The 28,000-nt window shown below is 45.4% G+C and overlaps 1 protein-coding gene across 2 annotated transcripts in view; it reads left to right on the plus strand.

Annotated features, from left to right (window-relative positions):
• The first annotated feature begins 18,294 nt into the window (after window positions 1–18,294).
• The window catches only part of SUFU (SUFU negative regulator of hedgehog signaling), a 39,374-nt gene continuing 29,668 nt past the window's right edge, over window positions 18,295–28,000 (plus strand). For both annotated transcript variants that reach the window (XM_088448671.1, XM_088448672.1), the window contains exon 1: window positions 18,295–18,660. In XM_088448671.1, coding sequence (XP_088304797.1) covers window positions 18,512–18,660 — 149 coding nt within the window. In that variant the 5' untranslated portion in view covers window positions 18,295–18,511. The remainder of the gene's footprint in view (window positions 18,661–28,000) is intronic.

Genomic DNA, 28,000 nt, shown 5'->3' on the forward strand with positions numbered 1-28,000 from the left:
ATCTCTGCCCCACTGCTAGGTAAATGTTAAGTAGAATCGGATTGGTTGCTATGGGCAACATCTCCACTTCTAAAAACCGGCACTTTAGTAAATATACCCCTATACCACATAAAATATATCTGGGATAACAGATTTTTCACAGTACTTAAAATCAATTTATTACGATATAAGCAAACAGTCCTAAATCATCCTGCAACATATAAATGCTCAATATTCTCACTTTTGAAAAGGACCACTAGAAATGTTATTCCCTATAGATTGTAAACTTGCGAGCAGGGCCCTCTTACCTTTATGTCTGTCTCTTGCAACCCATTATTAATGTTGTTTCAAATTGTAAAGCGCAACGGAATATGCTGCTCTATATAAAAAACGTAATAAATAAATAATGTTGCTGAAAGGCATTGGCACAAGCAGTGATAAGCAAAGCATGAAATTCTAAAATAGTTGGAATCTATGGTTTGAGAACCTAAAGTCAATTGCGACTAAAGAGATTAATACCAAGTACAGCTCCAATAAGGGGCTCTGGGCTTGATTCACTATGGGTCACTATTGTGATCGCAGATGCGATTACGCACGCAGACCCGCTGCGAAAATATGTTAATGAATGCTGTCGCAATGCCGTTGCACAGCCAGCATAGAGACGCCCACTACTGCTATCTCACATCCGTAATACCTTACAGTCCCGGGTATACATCGGTAACATCGGCCTCTCATTTACAATTACAACAGACCAGACCTTACTCAGAAATTGCTAAATTCGTTGCACACAGTGAGTACACAAGCTGTGTATGTGTATGCCGTCGCAGTGGCTAATTTATGCACGCCCATGCAGCGGTATTCAGACGCCTTGGTTTATCCAACCACTCCCCCGTCACCACCCCCAAACGCTCACAGCCTGTTACTCACTCTGCAATGGATTCTTATCTGCGTAGGTGATAGCAAAGCTAACACATACTGTGGTGCATGCGCAGTACGCACCATCGGCCGATCTGCGTACGTTTTTATAGTTGCGATCCGTAATGAATCAGGCCCCAGGTAATATTTATTGGCAAAGTCTCCAGTTGTTAATAAATGTCCTAGCAGCCCATCAACAATACAAGTCATGGATCTGTATGTGCATTTAATGAGAACATCCTCAGTCAGTGTAAAGTTGTTTAGTAACTAATTATGTGCTTTTTCCAACACTCACAATGATTACAACACTATGCAATGATTACTCACTCCAAAGTAAATCTGCATCCATCTTTACCTAGTATATCCGCAATATGGAAAGAAATCTAATGAAATATCAGATGACATAGTGGTTACTGTTACTGACTCACCACACCGAGTAAGTTCAATTCCCGTTCATGTGGAGTTTGTATGTCCTCCCGTGCTTGCATTGGTGCTCCGGTTTCCTCCCACACTGCAGCATACCAGCAGGACAGTCCCGTTTTTCTGGTGCTGTCCCACCCGCGGGCTGCAGTGTCCCGAGGTGGGGGGGAAGTTGGGGAGAGCACAAACCGCTGCTCTGAATAGCAGAGCAGCGGGTGTGCAGGAGGAGAACAGATGCCGTGCGCATCTCGGAGAGTGCTGGGCACGCTCCCAAAGTGACGAAAATGGGGGAAGCCGCGAGGGTCCGCCCCGTTTTCCATAGACTGCCCCCTTTTTTAGCAAGCCACACCCCTTTTTGGGTGCGCGCCCTGTCCCTCATTGCTATATTAAAATGTTGGGAGGTATGCTGCAAATATATACTGGTAGGTTAACTGGCTTCTGAAAAAAATAAAATAAATGAAAGCTAGTGCGTGTCCATGTGGCAGGGAATATAGATTGTAAGCTCACCTGGGGCAGGGACTTATGTGAATGACTAAAATATTCTCTCTAAAGTGCTACTGAATATTTGTGTGCTATATTATCTGTTAATAATATCAGTATAATCAATGTTTTGGTTCTGATAGCAAATATATTTGCAATCAATTTTGAGTTTGCAATGTCTATTCACATTCAATGATCTCTGCCTATGTCTTCTGATTGACTTTGATGGCAAGACAGCCCATGACTACAACGAAGTGTGATCCGCTCCAGTAACTGAAGTTATATTTGTACAATATATCCACTCCCAATAAGAAAAATTGGGTGGCGCCACCCACAATCCCAGAATCAAAAAAAGAAAGGGTGCACTAGGAAGAATTGAAATAAAAAAAAAAATATTGATATGTATTAAAAAAGAACAAATGCAAACATTTGCTACATATTAAAATGAGGAGGAATGCACATATACAAGATGAAATACACAAAGAAAAAAATTATTGATTAAAAAAATGGGATCCACCAGTCGGCAGTATAAATGACATCTGTGAATAAGTTTTATTGTGATCCTAAATTTGAACAATACTAGCAAAACAGTATCCTACTTTTCATTGGTAAATTACAAACAAATGTATAACTAATGGGATTATAAATATTAGTGAACATAGGCCCTGATTCAGAGCCAGACGCTCTGACCAGAGCGCTCGCTCTGAATCAGGGCCCACCTCCATAAATATGGAGCGTCCTCCTGGGCGCTCGTATAGCTGTGGGTCACCACCCACAGCATATACGAGCGTGCAGGGTGATGGTCGCGATGGTCTTGACCATCGCGACCATCGCCACTGCGAGCAGAAGCCTGCGGTTGAGTTTCTCAACCGCAAGGCCAGGAATGATTTTGGCTCTATCAGAGCCAAAATCACTCCCACTGACATCACTAGTGATGTTAGTGGGCCGGCTTCTGGCCGAAAGGGGGCGTGCTGTCAATCAACATCGACAGCACGCCCCCTTTGATCAGACACTATGGCCCTCATTCAGAGCCGCTCGCTATTTGCGGTCGTTCGTTTTCTAAAAAGGGGTGGCTATTCAAATGAACCGTTCGCACTTTGCGGTCTGTTCACGCCTCTAAGTCTGAACAAGCGAGCAAAACATGCGAACTTAAATTTGAAAAATACGCCCCCTGGCCGCTCGCACCATACGTCATGTCCGCTATTTATTAGATTAATCGAGTACATCGACCAGCGTATGAACTGCTCGCTATTCTTGTGGTTGGTTTTTTCAACCACTATTTTGCGAGCAGTTCTGAGTTAAAAAAAACCAAGTGACGTGGTCAATGACGCTGCTGGATTAATTATGCACTCCCTTAAAACGCCCGTTTTGACCTTTAAGCACGCCTGCGATCGGATTTCCACTCCCCGTTTTCAAGCACCTTCCCCTGTTACCACCCACATACGCCTCATTCTGTCACTCAAATTATCAGGCATTCGCTATTTTGCGAGCACATGAATTTCGACCGCACTGACTGGTTCGCGCATGCGTATAACGATCCGTACGCATGCGCAGTTGGGCAAATATCGCTCGGAGCGAACGAGCTGCCGCTTATGAGTGGCTCTGAATCAGGCCCTATGAGCGAAGGAAAGTCCTTCGCTCGTCACGTCTCGCGCATGCGCACGACGGAGCTCCCTCCGTCGTGCGCATGCGCAGTGCATACCATCGACCTACTTGCGAGCGGGTCTGAATCAGGCCCATAGTACTTTGACACTTAAATATAAGTAAAACTATCGTCTAGACTCCACAAGCAAAACCCCCCCCAAAAATCGAAGAAATGGCTTCTATTGCTGTTTTGTAGATTTCAAATATTGTAACACCATATCAAATTAGTTATGTATCCGTTTTTTCCTGTGAATATCATAGTAGGAGACAAACATCTTGTTTGAAATCTTACAATATCTATACTTTTTTAATATTACACATCAAGATGATTTTTGCTTCATCTTCCATAAGTGGATAGATACCTCTGTTATTCCTTTATTAATAATGGACAGTTGTATACTTTCTCTTGTAAAGGAACAACTCCAATCGAGCCACAAAATGTTGAATGAAATGAAAATTGCAAAATGCTCTCAACAGTTACCTGACAGAAATTAACAGGGTCATCCCGCCTGCCCAATGCAAAAAGCTCATTGTGATCCACCAGTCTCTTGAATATTATAGAGATTATGAGTATATTAGGCCATATTGCAAGTTTTACTGTTTTGATGTTAGGTTATCATGCTGTCTCACACAGATCAGCCTGAGGTGGTCCTGTGTAGTTTCAATTACAATGTACATCCCTTATGGCAGAGTTTCCCAATCTCTGCCATTACAGACCATGTTTTAAGAAACCAGAGGACATTTAAAATCCGACCGTCCGTCTGTGCACAGGTCACACTCTACGCGTTTCATCAAAAGGCTGGACTAGCGCACTGTCACACATTTAAATAGGGCTTGCTAACCAATCTGTACATCCCTTATGGCAGAGTTTGACAATCTCTGCCATTACAGACCATGTTTTAAGAAACCAGAGGACATTTAAAATCCGACCGTCCGTCTGTGCACAGGTCACACTCTACGCGTTTCATCAAAAGGCTGGCCTAGCGCACTGTCACACATTTAAATAGGGCTTGCTAACCAATCTGTACATCCCTTATGGCAGAGTTTCCCAATCTCTGCCATTACAGACCATGTTTTAAGAAACCAGAGGACATTTAAAATCCGACCGTCCGTCTGTGCACAGGTCACACTCTACGCGTTTCATCAAAAGGCTGGCCTAGCGCACTGTCACACATTTAAATAGGGCTTGCTAACCAATCTGTACATCCCTTATGGCAGAGTTTCCCAATCTCTGCCATTACAGACCATGTTTTAAGAAACCAGAGGACATTTAAAATCCGACCGTCCGTCTGTGCACAGGTCACACTCTACGCGTTTCATCAAAAGGCTGGCCTAGCGCACTGTCACACATTTAAATAGGGCTTGCTAACCAATCGGTGCAGTGCGTTCGTCTCACGAACACAGCTGAGATATTACATCTATAATTGCTGAAAGCACTTTTAATTACACATAAAACTGTCAATTTACAAATCGTAGATAAATTATGTGCAGGTGGTTAAGGCTTCACCACATAGCTTTAATTACATATCGGGACAAAAAATACTACAATATTTTTCCTTGCCGGGTCACACTGACTTCCCAAATCTATATATAATAAACCCATGCATAAAATATTTGCATAAGGCCACAGTGTGCTTTTTGAATTATTATTATTCCCATTTCTAAAATATAAATAATTTAAAAAATAAAATAAAAAGTGATCCCGATTCCTGCGAGACCACAGCATGATCCTCTACTTAAGGTCAAGGGTCAACTCCATTCAAGCCACAGGTATAAACATATAAGTAGTCAATGTTACAATACATAAAACATTGGGGCTGATTCAGAGTCGGACGCTATTTGCGCTCGTTCGTTCAGAAAAAGGGGCCGGCTATTTAAATTGAGCGCTTGCTCTTTGCGGTCTGTTGACGCCTCTATGTCTGAGCGAGCGAACGAAACATGCGCTCGCTATTTTGTAAAGACGCCCCCTGGCCGCTCGCATCATACGTCATCTCCGCTATTTATTAGATTAATCGAGTACATCGAAAGGCGTCTGAACTGCTCGCAGTGCTTGTGGTTGGATTTTCCTACCGCAATCATGCGAACAGTTCAGGCTAAGAAACAACCAAGTGACGTGGTCGATGACGCTGCTTTGTTAATTATGCACTCCCTTAAAACGCCCGTTTTGACCATTTGGCACGCCTGCGTTCGGATCTCCACTCCCCGTTTTCAAGCACCTTCCCCTGTTACCACCCACAAACGCCTCATTCTGTCACTCAAATTAGCAGGCACTCGCAATTTTGCGAACACACGTTTTCCGACTGCACTGACTGGTTGGCGCATGCGCATTACAACCCATACGCATGCGCAGATGTGCGAACATCGCTCGGAGCGAACGAGCGGCCGCTTATGAGCGGCTCTGAATCAGGCCCATTGTTCATTGAGTAATACACAATAACAATACATTAACAAAGCAGCACTTTTTAGACAAATTGTTTTATTTATACAACTCCATGCTTAACAGAAATCTGTGTTTCATCACAGGTCAATAAGTAATCAAGTAACTGATTCCTATCCCTGCCTAGTTACAATCACTAATGGTATATAAGTTTGTTATAAGAAGACACCTGTCACAGGTCGCTTTATTACTCCCCATCACACAGTAGCCATATCCAACATTAATGCTGCGGAGGAACAGCCTTGGGGGTAAATTTACTAAGAAATGTGTCTGGTCGAGAATGAACGCGCTGGGACATGTGGATTTTTTTTCAATGACACACTGATTTACTAAGAATTGTATTTCACTAAATCATGTTTTTCGATGGTCTATGCCAGGGGTGGGTAACCTTTTTTCTGCCGAGGGCCATTTTGATCTATATAATATTATTCGCAGGCCATGCCCCCTCAATATGACGTCACACGGGGCGGGACAACAATCGCCGGTGATTACAGCATTGCCCGGAGCATCCCGAGGATGCTCCCAGGAGCTGTAAGGGCAGCGGTGTGACAGTCTGAAGCGTCCTAAGGACGCTGCAGGTGGCACTGCTGCATAGATTCAGACTGCAGGGTGACCTAGCCAGATGAGGCTAGCAGAAAAAAGCTCAGAGGGCCAGACCAAATGATTCTGGGGGCCTTATACGGCCCCCGGGCCTGAGGTTCCCCATCCGTGGTCTATGCAGTCATGTTTGCGAGTTCTGTCGTTTTGGGCTGAAAACAATAGAAGTGCCCGTGAGCAGTGTGTTGTGCTGAATCACTGCACAGATCAGTGTGATCTGTACTGTAGTTCTGTGTGTTTTTGGTGAAGAAAAGGGTTGAATATTAAAAAAAAAATGGTATGGTCTCCCTACCCCAAAAGTATAACCAGTCCTGGACCTCTGAGCCCTGGGACAAGAAAATCGGGGGAAAAACCGGCGTGGTGTTCCCCCTATTTTCCTATAACCAGCACCGGCCTGAACCAGCCAGGGTGGTAATGGCACAGCAGGGAGACACACAGTGTGGGGTCCCCCTGCCAAAACATTCACCAGCCCCAAACTGGTCAGTCTGGGCTGAAATAATTGGAAAGTGAGTCCCACCTCCCCCTGAGCACTGTCTAGTTACTGCTGTTTTTTATGTGTGAGTGTCATGCTGTCCAGCCCTTCATTCTCATTTTGATTACATTTTACTAAGGAGACAAAGGATTATCTGTCAGTGCATGGGGAGAAACAATTTTCCACTAGAGACAGAGTAACGCTCAGTGTATAAAGTGCCAGATTAAAGGCCACATGAGCCTGGGGCTGAAAATATTCAAGGGCCTATACTGAGAAGGGAAGGAGCTGTAACCTGCCCTGTGTTGGTGTGGCTCATACTTACCGACTTTACAAAACTTCTCTACGTGAGCAGCCTAGAGAGGAAATGCTGCTGGGGTGTAGACATCATTAAGCCCTCCACGGGAAAAGGCTATGATTCGTGGGTACGCGTGGAGGGAGCGGGGCTAAATTACTCAATTCATATTATTTTAGCCTTTCCCTCTCCCAACGGACTTGCAAATTTCTTGTTAAATCTCCCCATCCTGCCCACTTCACTAGAAAGTGGACAGGATGCAGAAGATCTCCCTACTCTTCCGGAGGTGCGGGGAGCTACCCGTAAAATCGGGAGACTCCCGCAACTTCAGGGAGAGTAGGCAAGTATGGTGAGGCTAAAAAGAAGTGTGTGTGTACAACCCATACTCTATCAGCCCCACAGTCTCCCTCTATATAAAATCAGCCCCACAGTCTTCCTCTATATAAAATATAAAAAAGTGATATAATTTTGTGAGAAAACTAGAAAAACAATTTTAATACTGATAATGTATGGCTAACTGTGTGACCAGCTAGGCAGCTGGCCATCATCATGCTGATGATGGACCTATTTTTATGTGGAGGCCTGGAGCTCCATCCACGCCATTATTAATCTGGCACTGCTGAAAACATCATGTAGAGTCTGGACAATTTAAGTTGGTGGCAAGTTTGCCACAAAAAGGCCAACATACTACCGCCTGCTGAGTTTACCATGAGCCTTCTATATAACAGAAGATGCTTAACGAAGGTACCAATCTTATTTTTTGTATCTTCATTAAACTTAATTTAATCTATATAATAAGCGATAAAGCATGTCTGTCTGTCTGTCTTTTTGTCCTTTATGCACGGCCAGAGTTTTGGACCTAGCTCCACCAAATTTGGCAGGGTGGTTTAGTTTGACCAGCATTAGGTTTTTGCCTAGGTTTGAACTTCATCAGGGCCACACACTGTCACACAATTGTTAGATCCCATTCAGATTATGCCACACAGAGCTCACTCAGGATATGCCACACAGTAGTACCCCTTATACACAATAAGCCACGCAGTGGTAGTGCCCCTTATACAATATGCCACACAGTCATGCTCCTTACACTACACAGTAACGCCCCTTACACATTATACCACACAGTAATGCCCTTTACAGATTATGCCACATAGTAGTAAAGCCCCATATAACATTATTCCACACAATAGTAGTGTCCCTTATACATTATGCCCCCCCTCACCTCCCCATGTCCTTCCAGGAGCCTCTCACCTCCCCCAGTGTGCCGTCAACGGCCAGCAGGTGTGGATTTGGGGACGGGCTGCCAGCTAATTATAGCTGGCACACCGGCAGGCAGTAAAATGGTATAATTTCTGGATACTAATAGCTTAGGCAGGCAGTGGCAGACATGGACAGACAGCGCTGTCTCTACATGATTGCCTGCCAATGCACCAGCTGTAATCAGTTGGCGGGCCGGCACCAAATCAACATTGCAGAGACCCAGGCCCCCCTTAACGGCCCTGACTGGACCGACCCACCTTGTGTGTGTGACTGGTTGCAGGGGAAGCAGTGGGCCACAGAGGCAGCTCGGACATTATAGCAGCCACACCCCTTGCACGCACGGTAGTTCCAGCACTGTTTGCATGCAAGTTTGCAAACAGTGGGGTCCTTTTCAGGATCAATGGAATAGGGTTATAGGGGAGGACAATGTAAATAAATAAATGCTGCAGGTATACTTCAGAATCCAGTCTTCAATCCGGGCAATGCCAGGTATCTCAGCTAGTTTCAAATAAGCATCTTTAGTCTGTTGGAAATATGAATGCACAGGCTTGAGGATAAAGCAGTTTCTATACACACCAGCAGATGCCTTCCAACCCACCCAGTTACCCAAGTGCAGTGGTTTATTGGTGTTAAACAGTGTACAGCCGTACTCACTGTTATACACACTCTAGTCATGTGAGTGTATTAAGCTTGTGGGTAGTGTTACAGGATACTGGAAATATTTGGATGCAGGTAATCACAGGTCTCCCCGGAATGCTAAAGGAGTTATGTATCCTTGTTAAAAATTAGTTAGGAGCTGATTGGTACATATCCCCCATAATGTTTTCTTGTGTGAAAATAATATTTAAAATATAGCATATTGCAAACTAAAGTTGGGTACACACTAGACGACCTGTGTACCCAGCCAACGGCAGATGCGACAGAACAACATATTGTGCTGTCCGTACACACCGCACGATCTGGTGAACGACAGCACGAAATGTCGTTCCCATGTTGCATCCAAATGCATGGGGGCATCAGTCAGCTCTTCAAATTGAGTAGCATGTATGACAGATATGAAGATGTGACGGACGACCCCACGGGAGTGCGCATATTGCGTGCAAACTTGGCGATTAGAACAATTTGTCGTTCTGATCCATCGGAAATCGGCAAATAGTTTAAAAAAATCGTCTTGTGTGTACCCAGCTTTAAAAGCATTGTATGTAGTTGTATTTGCAAAATGCAATGCAAAGTATAATGCCTTCATTTATTCGAGGTATATCATTTTACATACAGTTTTGATCTATGTTCTTTAAAGAATAGAAATAAAATGACATGGCTAAGAGGGATGCGGTCATAATACCGACCGCTGGGTTTCCGGCACTCAGATTGCCAGTGCTGGAATCCCAACACCTGTTAGAAACCCAGCGCCGGCATCCTGAAGATAAGTAGCGAGGTTAGGGTTAGGCACTAGGGAGAGGGTTAGGGTTAAGCACTAAGAGGGGTTAAGCACTAAGAGGGTTAGGATTAAGCACTAAGAGGGGTGCGGGGTGTGACAACCCGGTCCTGTTTTCTGTGACGCTGGGTCACTTACAGCTCCTGCCGCACTGTGATCCAGTCTCATGGCAAGGTGCCAGCGCCCTTTGTCCATTCCGGATGCATAGACTTTTCCTGCTAGGCCGTAATGCACATCGGAGCCTAGCCTGGAGTACTGCTGTGACATGTTCTGATTACCTAAAAATGCCAAAATGAGCGCTTAAAAAGATAAAATTAGCAGCATAATAAAAATACAAACATAAATGATGACTTAATGTCTATAGTCTTTTTAGACTAAAATACAGCAGGATGTTAAACCGCATATATAATTAGTCCGTGATGCGGATCCCTTCCCTGACTATCCCTAGACATCCGCATCACGGACTAATTATATATGCGGTTTAACATCGGGACTTTATACTGCTGCAACCACGGCTCCCATTTTAGTCTAAAAAGACTATAGACATTAAGTTATCATTTTAAATATGTTTGTATGATTATTATGCAGCTTTTTTTTTTTTTTAAGCGCTCATTTTGTAATTTTTTATTATTTATCTTTTATATGAGCTGCTATTCACAAAGCGCAAGACACCTTAATCCAATTTTAGCATGTTCTGATCACCTGACCATGGTCCATCCAATCCAATGCCAGACTGAGCTTCTCTGAACCCCCTGATTCTGCTCAGCCTCTCACAGCTAACCCAAGGGTATAAGTTCCATCCACTGGCTCTAGAAAAGTTCCACAAACAAACACAAGCATGACACGGGGATGGGGATGTTAGGTTTAGTCACTAGGGGGGAGGTTAGGTTTAGGCACCAGGAAGGCAGGGTTAGGGAGAGGGGGAGTTTTAGGATACCGACCGACAAGTATCCTAACCTTGTCGGGATTCTGACCACTTTGATTCTGGGCGCCAGCGTCCCGTACCCAACCCGGCTAAGAAATGTATAAAGAGAGGGAATCCTAAGTTATTGATTGAGAAAGGACATAGGATTCAAAAATAGGGAGGCCATTTAAACTAGTGATCCAACTGCAATTTCTAAGGGTGTTTTCTTGATCAGCACATAGTCTTGTTTTTGTCTTAATCAAATAATTATCAAACTAGAAACCAAAGCCAGTAGTGGGTGACCCTCCGAGGTTCAGCTATAGGAGAGGTCAAACTTCAATTAATTTCATACTTGCAAACTCTCCCTGATTGTCAAGGAGAGTCCCTGACATAGCAGCAATCTCGCTGAAGAGTCTAGCAATATCCCTGATTGCACCTTATCCCCATTATGTAGCGGTTATATACTTGGAAAAAAATAAATATATATACATATATAATGAAATGGGATCATCAGTGCCATTTCCCTGCATTGGTTATAAGGCACAATGCTCCCTATGGCAACATGCATTTTCAAATGAGGCTTTTTCATGCCACTTTTTTGGAACTACTTGTGGGTAAAACACAATACCTGACCAATCCCTGAAAAGTATCAGTCTGCTTTCATTAAGTACAGTAAATCGTACTGAGCAACCACTGCAGCATAATATGTTTTATATGCTATGCTCATAGGTGTTGCTTTTACAATCCCCCCAAAATGCATTTTGCAAAAGTAGGCAAGTATGGTTCATTTATAGTTATGATAAAGATCCTGTGGAAATAAGGGTTTGTCACTCTGCCACAGCAATTACGCTGTGTACTTTACTAAGGGCTTGATTCATTACGGATCGCAACTGCGATTGCAATAGCGATTATGCACACAGTCTCAATGCAATAGTATGCTAATACATTGTAATCGCTATGCCATCGCAGCACAACATAAGGACGCCCACTTCACCTTACACACATCCGTAATGTTTAACAAGACTGTGAAGCCATCGGTAACATCGCAGCCTCACGCACACTTGCACAAGCCCTGACCTTACTCAGAAATTGCTAACCTCATCACACGCTGTGAATACTCAAGCTGTGCATGGCATCGCACTGGATAATTTATGCACGCCCATGCAACGGTGTACAAACGCACTGGCATGCCTGCATTTCTCCGAACCCCCCCCCCCGCACCCACACAATTGGTCTAAATTTTCACGAAAGAGACCCCTCCCGCCCAATGCTGATTAAACTATTTATGTTTCAGGATTGTAGTTCTATTATGTGGCCAGATGATCATTTATCAATCAAATATTGTTTCAATATTAATATTAAATATTATGGCAATAAATTCACAGCAATTACACTGTTGTGAGTTTGAGTGTCCCTGGTGTCAATAATCTGTGTGTAGCTTTACCAAAACACTTTATAAGAAATATTTATCATTCTAATCAATATTTTTGTACATTGATGTTTCTAGCCATTGAATTGTTGCTGTAGTATTATTGCCACCTAGTGGCTATTATGTAGAACACAACTAGAGATGGCACCAGGATGCACTATGGGAAGAAGGCAAGCTGATGGAGGCAGTCTGATGCTCTGGTCAGTGTTCTGCTGGGAACAGGGACGTATCTATAATGGGTGCGGTGCACAGGGGGGCCCACACCGTACACCCAGCACCCATTAGTTTTATACTTACCTGCCCGTAGTGCTGCTCTGCAGCCCTGAGCCAACTCTGCAGAGCAGCAAAAATCACTGGGAAAATGACAGCAGACATTTTCCCGGTGAGTTGCGCATGCGCTGTACTGCTGTGTCTGGCAATACGGCATGCACAGTAGATACTGTCACTAAGCCAGAATCTACTGCACCACGGCAACTCCGGAGGGAGAAGGAGGCCTGGACACGGGTCCCCTCCTCTCTTAAAACGCCCCTGGCTGGGAAACCATGGGTTCTGGCATTCATGCGGATGTTACTTTGACAAGTACCACCTATCTAAACATTGTTGCAGACCAAGTACACCTCTTCATGGCAAAACTATTCCCTGATAGCAGCGGCCTCTTTCAATGGTGTAACGTGCCCTGCCACACTGCAAACATTATTCAGGAATGGTTTGAGGAACATGACAAAGAGATCAAGGTGTTGACTTGGCCTTCAAATTCCTTAGATCTCAATTTGACAGAGTATCTGTGGGCAGTGCTAGATTAATGTCCACATGGGCCTGGAACTGAAATGTATGAAGGGCCTACTGGTGTGATTAGTGATGAGGGGGGGGGGGGTATGGGCAGTATTACTGCTTTTGGCAGTCAGGTAACAAGGCGGCACTGCACTCTGTGCTGACCCCGCCCCCTACACCCATGATATCATTACATCATGCCTAGGGGGCTGGGTTGCCTGCACTGCAACTGGCTCCGGTAAGTAGAATCGTGGATGCTGAGGCAGCTCTGTAGTAACAGTAGTGGCTGCAGGGTGGTGCTCTAGGCACCCTGCAAGCCACATGCAGGTGCCATTACATTAAGGTGCCAGCGACTGCTGCATTTATTCTGCGGTAGTGAGGTATCTACACTTTCAGTGGAGCATTGCTGACTGTACTACAACTCACCCATCAGAGCATCGCAGTGACCAACAAATATTGCATGGCCATACAAGCATTGCAATGACTGCCATATCATACAGAGAACATCACAGTGACTGACATCAGTGCCATAACTATAAATTTTGCTCCCCCTTGCCAAAACAGTTTCTGGTGCCCCCCCCCTCCAGATAAATTTTTCTCCGGCACGCACTCTCCTGAAAAAGATGTGTGGTTTTGTGATACAGTAATGCCCCTTACACATTATGCCGCACCATTGTGCCACACACTGTAGTGCCCTTATAACACATTATGCCACACCATAATGCCATATCACATTGGCACACAGTAATGCCCCTTATATCACATTGGCACACAGTAATGCCCCTTACAACACATTATGCCACACAGTAATGCCCCTTACAACACATTATGCCACACAGTAATGCCCTTTATAACACATTATGCCACACAGTAATGCCCTTTATAACACATTATGCCACACTAATACCCCTTATAGCACATTGTGCCACACAGTAAGGCCCCTTACACACCATGCTACACAGTAATGCCCGTTATAACACTTTATGCCACACAGTAATGCCACCTTTACACATTATGCCTCTCCCCCACCAGTAGCCTCTTATCCTCCCTCTCTCCCCTCAGGCAGCCTCTTACCCTCCCTCCCGTAAGGATTGCAATGCAGAGGTTGTTGATTTGGAGTCACACTGGCAGCAACCCTTGAGACTAGAGACACAGTGCCGCCATCATTCTGGCACCGGTCCCAAGCCAATTGGAACTCGCGGACCGACAGCCGCTGTTGATTGGCTGCCAGTCCACGAGCTTCGATAGGCTCGTGACCAGCACCATATTTGAAGATGGCAGCACTGTGTCTATAGTCTCAATAGTTGCTGTGGCTGGCTGCCAGTGCGACTCCAAATCAACACTCTGTCCCCATACCCCCAAGCCACTGTGGGGGGCATTGTTATGCCACTGACTGACATATCATACAGAGAGCATCACAGTGACTGACATATCATACAGACAGCATTACAGTGACTGCCATATAAGAATCAAAGCGACTGACATATCATACAGATAACATCGCAGTGACTGACATATCATACAGAGAGCATCGCAGTGACTGACATATCATACAGACAGCATCACAGTGACTGCCATATAAGCATCGCAGTGACTGACATATCATACAGAGAGCATCGCAGTGATTGACATATACAGAGAGCATCGCAGTGACTGACATATTATACAGACAGCATCGCAGTGACTGCCATCATACAGAGAGCATCGCAGTGACTGCCATCATACAGAGAGCATCACAGTGACTGACATATCATACAGAGAGCATCGCGGTGACTGCCATCATACAGAGAGCATCACAGTGACTGGCATATCATACAGAGAGCATCGCAGTGACTGCCATCATACAGAGAGCATCACAGTGACGACCATAAAAGCATTGCAGCGACTGACATCATACAGATAGCATCACAGTGACTGATATATCATACAGAGAGCATCACAGTGACTGACATATTATACAGACAGCATCGCAGTGACTGCCATCATACAGAGAGCATCACAGTGACTGACATATCATACAGAGAGCATCGCAGTGACTGCCATCATACAGAGAGCATCACAGTGACGGCCATATAAGCATCGCAGTGACTGACATCATACAGATAGCATCACAGTGACTGCCATATAATACAGACCGCATCACAGTGACTGCCATATAATACAGACCACATTGCAGTGACTGACATAACGTTCAGAGAGCATCAAAATGACTGCCATATTATACAGAGAGCATAGATGTGGATATGGAGGGGAGGGGGGTTGGTACAGTTCTGAAATATAATGGAGGACCTATAAGCTGTTATATACAGTACAGGGGTGTAACTGGTGTGAAAATACCTGGGCTGCACTATACAGTACAAGAGACAAAGGCATACTTGCCGACATTCTGGCAGCCCCCTCCGGGAGGGGGCAGCCAGGACGGATAAGCAGGGTGATGTAGTGAAGTAGAGGGGGGAGTGGCGGAGGATACTACCCGGCAGTGCGGGTGGAGCGGGGGCGGGGCCACAGAATTGCGTCATTTTGGCCCTGCCCCCGCTACACAATGTCAAGATTTTCGCCATTGCGAAGCATGGGGCGTGGTCATGATGACGCGATTCAGCGTGAATCGCTTCATCTGCCCCCCCGCTGTGGGGTTTTGTCTGGGATTCGCGGGGGATGGGGGGGCCGGGGGTTAGCTGGGAGATTTACCTACTTTACCTAGGGGGGCCAGGAGCACCACCCAATTTTCGGGAGGCTCCCGGCCAAATTGTGAGAGTAGGTAAGTATGATTATGGGGTGCATGTAAGAGAATGTGTAATACAGGGGGTGTATGGCAGAGGGTGTATAAATATGGGGGCACATAGAAGGGGAAGCAATCGGGAAGCCGACTGCCTAAATACCGGCAGCCGGCTTCCCGACTGTCTTATCCCTGCATGGGTGAAATGCCGGGCGTCTAGATGTAGACGCCCGCATTTCCCCGACGCCGGGAGACCGGCGCCCGGTATCATGATCGTAGTGATGCCGGGCACCACGAGCGGACAGCCGCGGGGGGAGGGTAAGGTTTAGGGCTCCCGGGGGGGACTTAGGGTTAGGCACCCCCCCGGGAGGGTTAGGGTTAGGTACCACCCCCCGGGGGACTTAGGTTTAGGCAGCGGGGAAGGGGGTGATTAGGGTTAGGCACTTAGAGGGGGGATTAGGGTTAGGCACTTGGGGGGGAAGTTAGGGTTAGGCACCCCTAAGGAGGGTTAGGGGGGTTAGGTTAGTCTACACTTACCTATCCATGATCGGGATTTCCAGCGCTGTCAGGCTTCCGCTGCTTCGCACTCTGCTCCTGTCGGGCTGCCGCTGACGGGAATCATACCCATTCCCATAGAAGAGAGTGTGATATTGGCAATACATTAGGTCAGTGGTTCCCAATCTTTTTTGAATCACAGCGCCCTAGAGTATCAGCAATGTTTTCACTGCACCCCTAGGCCAAAACTTTGTTATTGAGAAATTCAGGAAAAAAATGCAGTGAAGTAAATTGTGCTTATATGTCATCCTTAGGGTGGTTATATAGTAGTGGACAGGTTTGTGCTTCTGTTTGTGCACATATTTACATTACATTGACAATAAATAATTTGACTTGGTGCTGGTCCACCAACCTGAGGCACCCCTGCAAGTGTCCCGAGGCACCCCAGGGTGCCACAGCACACAGTTTGGGAACCACTGCATTAGGTATTTACAGCAGATAAATAGGGGATGCATCATAATTGACAACTCTCCCTGATTGCATCTTACCCCCATTATGAAGCTGTTATATATAGTAAAAACAGATATATATACATCCAAATGGGATCATTACTATAATTTCCCTGCATTGGTTATAAGGCACAATGATCCCTATGGCTACATGCATTTTCTGAAAAGTATTAGTGTGTTTTCATCAACAAATAGATCTTACGAACTGCTTTGGGGCTCATTTACATTTGGATGTAAGTCAGGTTTATGACACGCCTCTCAGATGTAGCAGGACACGCCCACTTTACCACCGCACTCATAGGTGGTGCTTTCACAATCTATCTGAAATGCTTTTTCAAAAGTAGGCAAGTATGGGATGCATGGATGAAAGCAATACAGGTGGGTTATTGCACAGGGTGTATAATAACATAATGTGTAATACAGTGGAGGGGGGTAAAGCAGAGAGTGTATAATACAGGAGGTGGGAACTGCGAAGGGTGTATAATACAGGGGTTGCATGGATGAGAGAGTAATACAGGTTGGTGATTGCAGAGGGTGTATAATACAGGGAGGAGCATCATAACATAATGTGTAATACAGTGGAGGGGGATATAGCAGAGAGTGTATAATACAGGAGGTGAGTGCTGCGAAGGGTGTATAATTCAGGCAATGTATGGAGGGGAATGTGTAATCATGGGCAGTATGGCATAGGGTGTATAATACAGTGGGGTGCATGGAGGAGAATGTGTAATCAGGGGGGAGTATGGCATAGGGTGTATAATAGGAATCGGTATGGAATCCCGGCTGCTGCATGGCCGGCAGTTCGATTCCCGGGCAGCTGCAGCCCAACAGATCAGCAGAACCCGGCAGCGGAAGCCCAATAGCACTGGAAATCCTGATCGTCCCTAAGGTAAGTATAAACTAACCTAACCCCCTAACCCTCCTTGTCTGTCTGCTCGTGGCGCCCAGCATCCCTTCGATCAGGATCCCGGGTGCCGGTCTCCCAGCGTCGGGTAAATGACAGGTGTCTAGAGATAGACGCCGGTCATTTATCTCACGCCGGGATAAAGAAGCCGGGAAGCCGGCTGTCGTTATTAAGGCAGCCGGTTTCCCGACTGCATACCGTATCATACAGGGGGGTGCATGGAGGAGAATGTGTAATCATGGGGAGTACGGCATAAAAAAAATCAATGCATGTTTGTTTATAGCATGTGTGGAGTCACAACCATTTTCAAAGAAAATCTAATAAGTTATGATTTTATTAGTACCATCCAATTTGTCAGAATATTAATATAAAAACAAATCCTGATCATCCCATCAATTAGAACAAAGTTGTGTACATGTCGTCTTTGTAAAACAATATAGAAAAACAATATAAAAACAAACGAACAAACCATAACCTCAAGTATCTATCTGCTGCTTTGTTTTTCAAACCGACAAGATGTCGACGCGCCCAGACACCGGCGACGTTATTGCCAATCCTCTCTCTGTGCGGTGATTCGCTGAGGCATCAGCCAATGTGCTGCGGGCAAAGTGCGGGCGGATGTGACAGCGCTGGTGATTGGCCAGACCGGCGGGCAGAGCCTCCCACTGAGGGAGCACCGTCTGTACTCCAGCAACAAGCTTCTGTGTGAGGGCATTTCTCACCCGGGGGCTGCTGGCGGCACTTTGAGGTGCTCACCCGAACTTTGTCCAACTAGCAGCGGGTGTCGTAGTCCTGAGCGGGCTGTCACCCGGAGCGCCGTCCTCTCTCTGCCAGGCTGAGCGCACGGAGGGGATGGAGGAGATGCGGCCTAGCGGCGGCCCCACGCCCCAGCCCTTCCCGTCTCTCTTCCCTCCTGGGCTGCATGCGATTTACGGCGAGTGTCGGAGGCTGTATCCGGATCAGCCCAACCCCCTCCAGGTCACCGCCATAGTGAAGTACTGGTAAGCTCGCCTGTCCCGATTTTATCCTGCTAAAGTAGCCACTGAGAGCCCGGATTACCTGCTCAGGGGTCCCGCACTGTACTAGGTATAGCAGGTGCTGGGGCTCAGTGCAGTACATCCTCTACACTACCTCCAGGTTACCTGTGGCTCATTCATTGCTAATGTGCGCTCTTGCTGGGACTTATAGTTCCCCCACATCTAATGCCTACAGCTTCCCTGCAACCAGTGTCTTCTCTCATATCTAAAGGTGCCTACACACTTGGTGTTTTTTGTTACATGATTCTGCCGAATCGTGACGGCAAATCATATAAAATATGCCTAAATCGTGAGTTTCCACTCACGATGCGCGTACCTGCAGGTCGTACATCGCTTCTTCAGATCTGCCGTGCTGTAGGGCAGATCTGACAATCTCAGTCACGATGCACTGGAATAGTTAGAAGGCATGATGGATCGTTTGTCACATTGGACAGTTTTTTTTAGCACCAAATCTTGCCCACGACTGCCGGGGAGAGTTCAAGGGGAAATCGGACACCATGTCGGATCGTGAGCACATCGCCAAGTGTGTAGGCACCTTTACAGTATTACACTGATGTACTTGGGAAGTATTGCAGGTAAAGCTAGGTACACACCTGTACAATCGTCTTGCAGATCATATGAAGTACACACATGGTACTATGTAGGTAACGATCCAATATCGTTAGCGATTTGCCTTGAACTCCTGAACACTCTCGGGCAAACGGTATTGTGCATACACATGGAACGATTACTCAAACGACATAGATGGGTTGTTACCGACTGCAAATCGTTAAAGCTATATCGTTTGGCAGCAAACAACCTTGCGATGCATATTCTGTCTCTCCATCGGCTGGCACAAATTGGTGGAGGGGAGTGTCCAGGAAAAGTGACGACAAATTGTTTGTCGTCCATGAAATTGTTCTTCATGCATACACATGGAACAATGTGTGCCAAATCGTGAAGGACATGTTGAGATCTTTCTGCATGTTCAATAGATCACAATCAACGACAGCGTTGTTATCATAACCACACATGGCACTTTTCATGTCGTTCCAATCGGTCGAAAACGGGCATATCGTTTAAAAGAATCCTACCGTGTATGGGGGGGCCTTAAGTGTGTCTGTTGCTATGATAATGTTTTACTGCAACAAAATTAGTTCCGCCCGCAGGTTTGGATTTATGTCCATGCTAGGATTTCTGCGTCGCGATGGTACAATAGCGGGCAGTCCTGGAAGTGTGTACGCCCTACCGACCATTCTGTCCAATACATCTGCTGGTGTAGCTCCAGTTGTAATATTTTCAGCAGATTGTTGTGAGAGATGAGGGACACGGATGGCGAGGTAGATTGCGTATACGCATGAATCTGCGTGTTCCTCGTGACATTTACTGAAATTGTAGTAGTATCTCAAGTATGATTGTTTAAGTGTGTACCTAGCTTTAATCTTCATTTGCAATGGGTCTAGGCTTACCTTGCTAATATATAAATTGGACATTTGGAGTTTGAGCTTTAATTTGATTTTATTTTTTATTTTAAAAGTTGATTACCAGACATTAGGATCTTTAGCCAGTGCTTTGTTTCATATAAAAAAAAAAAGGTTCCGTTACTCAGGTGATTCAAGATTTAGTATAATAGATTCCACACGCTGGATAACTGCACAGACACTTATTATATTCATGTCTCAATCTATTTTTCTGCTTCTGAAACTGGTTTTAAGAACTTTAAATGAGATGAAAGGAAAGGTGGTGCATATCCCTGAGTGCTACCAGTCTTTAGCACTCTTTTACTAGAACCCCTTTGAGGCTTGCAGATTGGGAAAGATTAACCGATCTTTGTCTACATTTTAACTGAAGCTGAATGATACAGTAATGCTGCCCATCCACTACACGATGCGGGGACGACGGCACGATTACGACCCCGTCATCTCCTGCGGGGTGAAGTGCATACACTGAACGTTCAGTGTATGCAGATCAATCATCCCCGAACATGGCAACCCAACGGCGGTCGTCAGGTTGACCGTCATGTTCAGCCGATGATTGATGTTAAAAACGACCAGCGGGCGCGCATCGATGGTCGTTAACATTTTACTGCCCGATTTGCGCGCGATTACCAAGCGATGGAGCGGTAACGACCGTCATTATCGCTCCATCGCTAGGTTTAATCGCCTAGTGGATGGGCAGCATTAAGCAGTGAAAGGCAACCTGATCTACTAGAGGGGCCGCATTGGGCAGCCCTCTAAACTTCAGAAAAGCGAAACCTTATCCTAAATTTCAGTAGCAAGTTAAATGAATACGTTTAATAAATGATACACCTCTATGTAATATATCGGCCAGCTGGAGGCTACAAGTAAAGACTAGAGGGGCCACCTGTTGCCCATCATTGCTATAGAGAGATGGGTCATTATTTAGCTGAACGCTTGTCTTTGGCACTTTTATCTGCCTGTCACTTCCATTTTTTTTTTTTTTTTTTATCTCTATTTTATGTAATGTATATGAATATAGCCCTTAATGGGCTCCCATCCGTTTCTATATGGTCCCTAAATTTTAGAGTGTGATGTATTATTTACTAGTTATTTGTTGCTTGACATGCTGGGTAATTGTGATCATGTAGTCTAGTAGGACCAGTTCTTTGTGATAGCGTTGGCAGCTTTAAATGATCTGCAATGTTCTCTTATTTAATGATGTAGGTGATTGGTGTCACTGTTTATGTGGGCTACAGGAGTTCAGACATCTACTCTTTCTTTAAAATGGCTCCATAGGCGATCTAAGACATTGGTGCGGAAAGTATGACTGTAAAATTCAACACAGCTAAAATCAACAAGCAGTACCTGCTCTGTTTTATGAGATGTGGATGCAAGAAACACTATTGGATTTTATGCACTGGCATCTCAAAGACCAACAATTTATTACTATTGCTCATATTCAAAAACCGTGGCTTCAGGGTGCAGTAGAGCCGTCAGCGAGAACTAGCCCTGACTTAAACAACTTTGTATGTGTGTAAAATTATAGATAGATAGATATAGAGAGAGATTGATTTGGAACTGTCTATAATGTTAAAGGTTTGTGGGGTCTCCTGTTGAGAATCCTACCCCAAGGGATTAACCACTTGCGGAACTTTATGCATAGACGATGTATGCCTGCCATGGGAAACCTTACCTTCCTGGCTGCCAAGGTTGGATATTAGCTGGCCTGTGGTGATGTACCCTGAGGCCAAACACAACTGAAAGTAAAATTTGATGGATTCAAAAGCAGAATTACAGAAATATATATGGATTAGCTGTTCTAGTTGTATTGCCTTGCATTGAAGCCCTGTCGTGGCAGTGGCCCATTTGACCAGCAGTAATATACATACTGATGGGTGCAGCGCCCTCACCCACCACTCACACCAATGTCACTGTGTGCCCCCTGCACAGATTAGTATGTAGCCTATCCTATTCACCCACCACTCACACCAATGTCACTGTGTGCCCTGTGCACAGACTGCTATGTAGCCTATCCTATTCACCCACCACTCACACCAATGTCACTGTGTGCTCTGTGTACAGACTGCTATGTAACCTATCCTATTCACCCACCACTCACACCAATGTCACTGTGTGCCCTGTGCACAGACTATGTAGCCTATCCTATTTATCCACCACTCACACCAATGTCACTGTGTGCCCTGTGCACAGACTGCTATGTATCCTATCCTATTCACCCACCACTCACACCAATGTCACTGTGTGCCCTGTGCACAGACTGCTATGTAGCCTCTCCTACTCACCCACCACTCACACCAATGTCAGTGTTACCTGTGCACAGACTATGTAGCCTATCCTATTCATCCACCACTCACACCAATGTCCCTGTGTGCCCCTTGCACAGACTGCTATGTAGCCTATCCTATTCACCCACCACTCACACCAATGTCCCTGTGTGCCCCTTGCACAGACTGCTATGTAGCCTATCCTATTCACCCACCACTCACACCAATGTCACTGTGTGCCCTGTGCACAGACTGCTATGTAGCCTCTCCTATTCACCCACCACTCACACCAATGTCACTGTGTGCCCTGTGCACAGACTGCTATGTAGCTTATCCTATTCATCCACCACTCACACCAATGTCACTGTGTGCCCTGTGCACAGACTGCTATGTAGCCTCTCCTACTCACCCACCACTCACACCAATGTCACTGTGTGCCCTGTGCACAGACCGCTATGTAACCTATCCTATTCACCCACCACTCACACCAATGTCACTGTGTGCCCTGTGCACAGACTATGTATCCTATCCTATTCACCCACCACTCACACCAATGTCACTGTGTGCCCTGTGCACAGACTGCTATGTAGCCTATCCTATTCACCCACCACTCACACCAATGTCACTGTGTGCCCCCTGCACAGATTACTATGTAGCCTATCCTATTCACCCACCACTCACACCAATGTCACTGTGTGCCCTGTGCACAGACTGCTATGTAGCCTATCCTATTCACCCACCACTCACACCAATGTCACTGTGTGCCCCCTGCACAGATTACTATGTAGCCTATCCATTTCAAGTGAAAGGCAGCCTAAAGCTCCTCTCCCTCCAACACTTACCAGCTGCGCACTTGTTACCACACCTATCTCTTACATTGATGATGTCAATAAATGTTGTTTGTAATTGCTCAGCTTTAATTTAGCAGATTAAGATGAAACAAAGTGAAGGTTTTTTTCTAGGAGTTTCCACTACAAAATGGTGTTTTCATGAAAATCAGTTGAGTAGATGTTGTACCAACTTGGGAAAGAAACAGGCAGACACAACGTTCTAATAATATTAGTCTAGATTTGTCAGCTTGTATAAAGTATGCTGCGTAACAGTAATGTTAGCCATACAATGCCTGACAATCGGCAGATATTATTATTTATCATTTCTTTATATAACGCACACACATTCCGCAGCGCTTTACAGAGAATCCACCCCCGACCAGCAGAACCTGCCCCCTCCTACACACTGAACACATGATGATGATGATGGTTGTTCAGTGTGTACAAACAACCATCATCTGCAGATATATCTGTTTAGTGTGTACCCAGCTTAAGCCAAGTGAAATTGTGCTCTATTGGACCAATATATATCTTATAAATGGGAGTGTCTGTTTGTCTGATAAACTCCGGAACCACTGAATCGATTGATGTGGCTTTCGCCATTGTGTATGTGATTTTCCCAGGCAGGTTTTAGGTTAAGGATCATCACGATCGGTCGTCAGGGGGCTGTGGGCAGGGCTTTGTGGCGAGGGGTCCCCTCATTGCTCTCGGCACGTCTAAACTATTTTCAGCCCTATACTCCGAAAAGGAGCTTTTGCTGTGAGCGGAGACCAGAGCCTGCAGCAAAGAGGGCAGCTACCACCTGCGGGGACCCATTACACATTATTTTACGAACTCTACTCCAATTGCCCTGTAGTAAATTTGTTAAACTAAAATAATGTGAAAAGGGTGTGAAAACGCCCTTTTTCACTTTATTTTAGTAAAAATAATGTTAATAATAAATAGAGTCCAAAGTAATTTTACATTTTTATTTTTACGGTTATCCTTTATATGGTACCACAAGGCGTCCGCAGCTCTTTACAGGGTACATAAACTGAAACACTATGATCCAAACCAGAAAAAAGTGACCGTACAAAACATAGTAGAGTATTGACAAGGTTTATAAACATTACTGCAACAGCAGGCATAATAGGGTCATTCCATGTCAGGTCGCCTGGGGTCCCCACCTGACCATCTTCTCTTTTTTTTTTTTTTTCTTTATAAAATGGAAGGTTGGCATGCAGGGGAATTCAGTTGCGGAGAAGGGTACAAATTGGCATTGCCATGGCATTTAAATGCACAGGAGCCTGTCTCTCACCCTTTGCCCAGCCTGCCAAAAGCCGGTAGCGGACACTTTTGTGCAAGATCCCGCTGCCATAAAGTGTGGGGGCTGCCGCGCAGATTCGGCTGTGCAAAAGGATTCTCTCTCAATTGAATCCCCCCCCCCCCATGGCCCTCAAATTGGGGGTGGGTGCAAATGTCACCGACTCTGCAGTGCACAATTAGCAGATGGAGATGATCTTCAAAGTTGGTCCACTTGACATGAAATGACCCAATACTCGAATGAGCAGCGGAGCGGCCAAACCCAAAGGCTTGGCGCTGTTGGCAGTGGGAAGGAGATGGTATTAGTGAAGATAGGAAATGCACATGAGGGAAGAGGGCCCTGCTTGTGAGAGCTTACAGTCTACTTCATAATTAATATAGTTCCAATGAAAGGGAGGTAATTTTAGGTTTTAGATTATTATGACAGGTATTGAATAAAAGTAGTATATTTGGCCTGTATACTGATCACAGGATGAGCAGATGATCTGGGTCCTCTGGCTTGTGATTTGTAGCTCTGCTTTCTTTAGTCCTGGTTGGACAGGCAGCCAAAGCTGTTTGGTTGTTAAGGGTTACAGTAGAGATCTTCAACCTTTTTCAACTCATGGCAAACTGAACAGGTTAAAGAGGTAAGGTGCGTATCCACTAGCAGACTGAAACGATTGAACGATTACGACATTGTAATCGTGCAGTCGTTTCACAGTCTGTGCCTATACTGATCGATCAGTCGTTCAGTGTAGGGTGCCTACATCAGTGTCGGCACCCTCCCTCATCCCTGAACATGGCCAATGTGTTATTATCGGCAGATTGACCAGCATGGTTGGGCGATGATAGATGTCAAAAACGACCAAGGGGAAAACACATCGTTGTTGGTCGTCTTTTACATTAAGCTGACAGATTTGTGCCCGATTAACAAGCGAATGAACGATAACTATGTCGTTATCATTCAATCGCTCTGTTTAATCGGGTAGTGGATAATTGCCTTTACTGTGTGTGAAGTTTGTAGTCTCTGTTGGTCATTTTGGGGGAGATTACATTTTGTGCAATATTCAGCCGATGGACTGTATTTACTCTTTGTAACAATGAGGGTGGAAACGGAACCATGGGCGTAGCATTTACTATTTCCTGCTTATTGTGTCTCATTTTAATCCTAGGGATCCATTATGCCAAATTTTTTCGGATAATTTTTTTGTATCAGGGCAATGAGGATTCAATAAAGGTCTCTCTTTTATGATTTGTGATGCAGGCATGTTACCTCCACCTGGATGTTATGTTGTATCTCTCTTTGTATTACTAATTTGTTTAATAAAATTACAGTGGGCCAGGGAATAAGAGTTTGAGCCATGTTTGCAACTGCAGATGAGTTTATCAGAATATGCAATACAATTCTGTACAATCCATTCTGCGGTCAATCTGACCCCCAACCAACCAGTTGGTCTGACATTGGACAAGTGTCTACCCTCAGCCGACTGATCTTGTCACCTGTTCCTGGTCGAGTCATATGGTTTTTAAACATGCTTAAAAACCAGGAGGCACGACCGGCGATCAGTCAACCAATAATTCAAGTGTGTAGGCTGCTAAAACCGGAGCTGGTGACCGATCTCTGGTCACGGCAGCTCAACACACAATCTATAGCAGCTGTCAGCTGGGCACATGCCAGCACTAGCGGCACTGCCCGGCAGCTGGAGGGTCAACAGCTGCTGCAGCAGCCATGCGTGGCGATGGGGCTGAATCCAGAAGGATGTCCACCGATGACGCATATCCTGCTTCAGAAATGGCGCCACGAGCTGTGAGTGGCTCACACGTGGTGCTATTTTTAAAGTTCAAGATGGCCGCAGTGAGCCAATCGCGGCTCACTGCGATATATTAGCCAATGTGAGGCAGCAAATGACAGTCCAGCGAGAAGGAGCAGGTAAGAGCTCCTGACGACAGAAGATGCCGGGGGCGGTTGCCATGCCATCAGTTTAAAGGCCGGCGCCCACTAGATGAAGGTGCTGGTCAATAAATTATTTCAACAATCTGTGTCCTGTATTTATTTTCTTTACAGATGGACTACGGGTGCCAGTGGGCACTGGTCCTGGTCCCGTACAGATGGACTACGGGTGCATGCAGGCACTGGTCCTGGTCCACAAGTGCCTACTTACATGCCTGGGCAAGCTTGCTAGGACCTGTAAGCCACCTGTAAAGAACAATATTATCAATTATTTTACATCATGAACCCCGCGCCCACCGCCACCAGAGTTGGAGGCAAAGCCCTGGGCTTTCAGCACAGGACTGGTTGTTGCACAGGTGGAGGGGGGGGGGGGACGACACCATTTTATTTTTGGGGACTCCCAGTTTTTGAGGAATTCCAGCCCTGGGCCGACCAGTTTGGGCTTGGTCAATGTGATGGCAGGTGTTCCCATGCTTTGGCATTATAACCCTGGCTGGCTCAATCTAGTGCTGGATATTGGAAAATAGAGGGAACCCTACACTTTTTTTTTTTTTTTTTTTTTCCCCCTCTTTTCCAGTAACCGTCTAGGCTCAGAGGTTGGTAGGTTTGTGTGCCCCTCCCCACAAATCAATAACCTGGGCTGGTTATTGATTGGAGGAGGTCTCCCGCTTTTTCTTTAAAAGTATCCTTTTCTTTATCCTGCACTGATCATTACGTGCAGTGTAGCTCTGACCCTTATTATGCAAATGTCTGTGTGAGTGGCAGCTGGTCTGCTAAAAAATTGGACAAGTTTATACGCATAGATTGGATATAGAATCTGTCACCAGGCCTACTATAGGTTGGATTGGAGTCTGAGCTCCTGAGGGAGGATTGGACAAGTGTGTACCTAGCTTAAGTGTTATTGCATGTGTCTCATTTGTCATTGTAGAGGCTGTGTTGTAACTATGGCTTTTGTGTTGCTTGCTTAATGGCTCATTAAAAACTTGTTTGGAATGCAACCAAATCCTAGAACCTCTTGATCTAGCCTTGTGCAATGCACACTGTTTTATATTTTTATTTTTGACAACCATTGTTAGGTCTTCGTATCGAAGTACCTCCTATCAATGCAATGGAATTATATATACTGTTTCAGTGAACATATCTACATGTTTACTTAATTTCTTACAGGTTTCTTTGACACTAATGTACAATGTGTTTCAGGAGAAGAGATCTTATAAATGTGATAATTATTATGGATAGAGGAAGGAGAGGATTCTAGAATTGGGATAATACAGAATCTCTCTTCCTTTCCTCCCAGTTATTGTAAGGAATGGCCATCTGAAGCCCACCATCAAATGATGGCTGGGCTTCCAATTTCGATGCGATGGTACCTAGCCATCACATCAAAAGAATTGGATAGGAAAAAACTATTCATATGAAAGGTGCATCCCCAAAACACCTTCAGCGTGGCTGTCAGTGGACGGGATTGGGGGTAGGGCACTGAACAGTTAATGCAGCGCTTCAGTACTGCACCTGTCA

This window comes from Taudactylus pleione, unplaced genomic scaffold (assembly GCF_031769625.1).
Source record: "Taudactylus pleione unplaced genomic scaffold, aTauple2 ptg000464l, whole genome shotgun sequence".
In the NCBI taxonomy this organism is placed as follows: domain Eukaryota; kingdom Metazoa; phylum Chordata; class Amphibia; order Anura; family Myobatrachidae; genus Taudactylus; species Taudactylus pleione.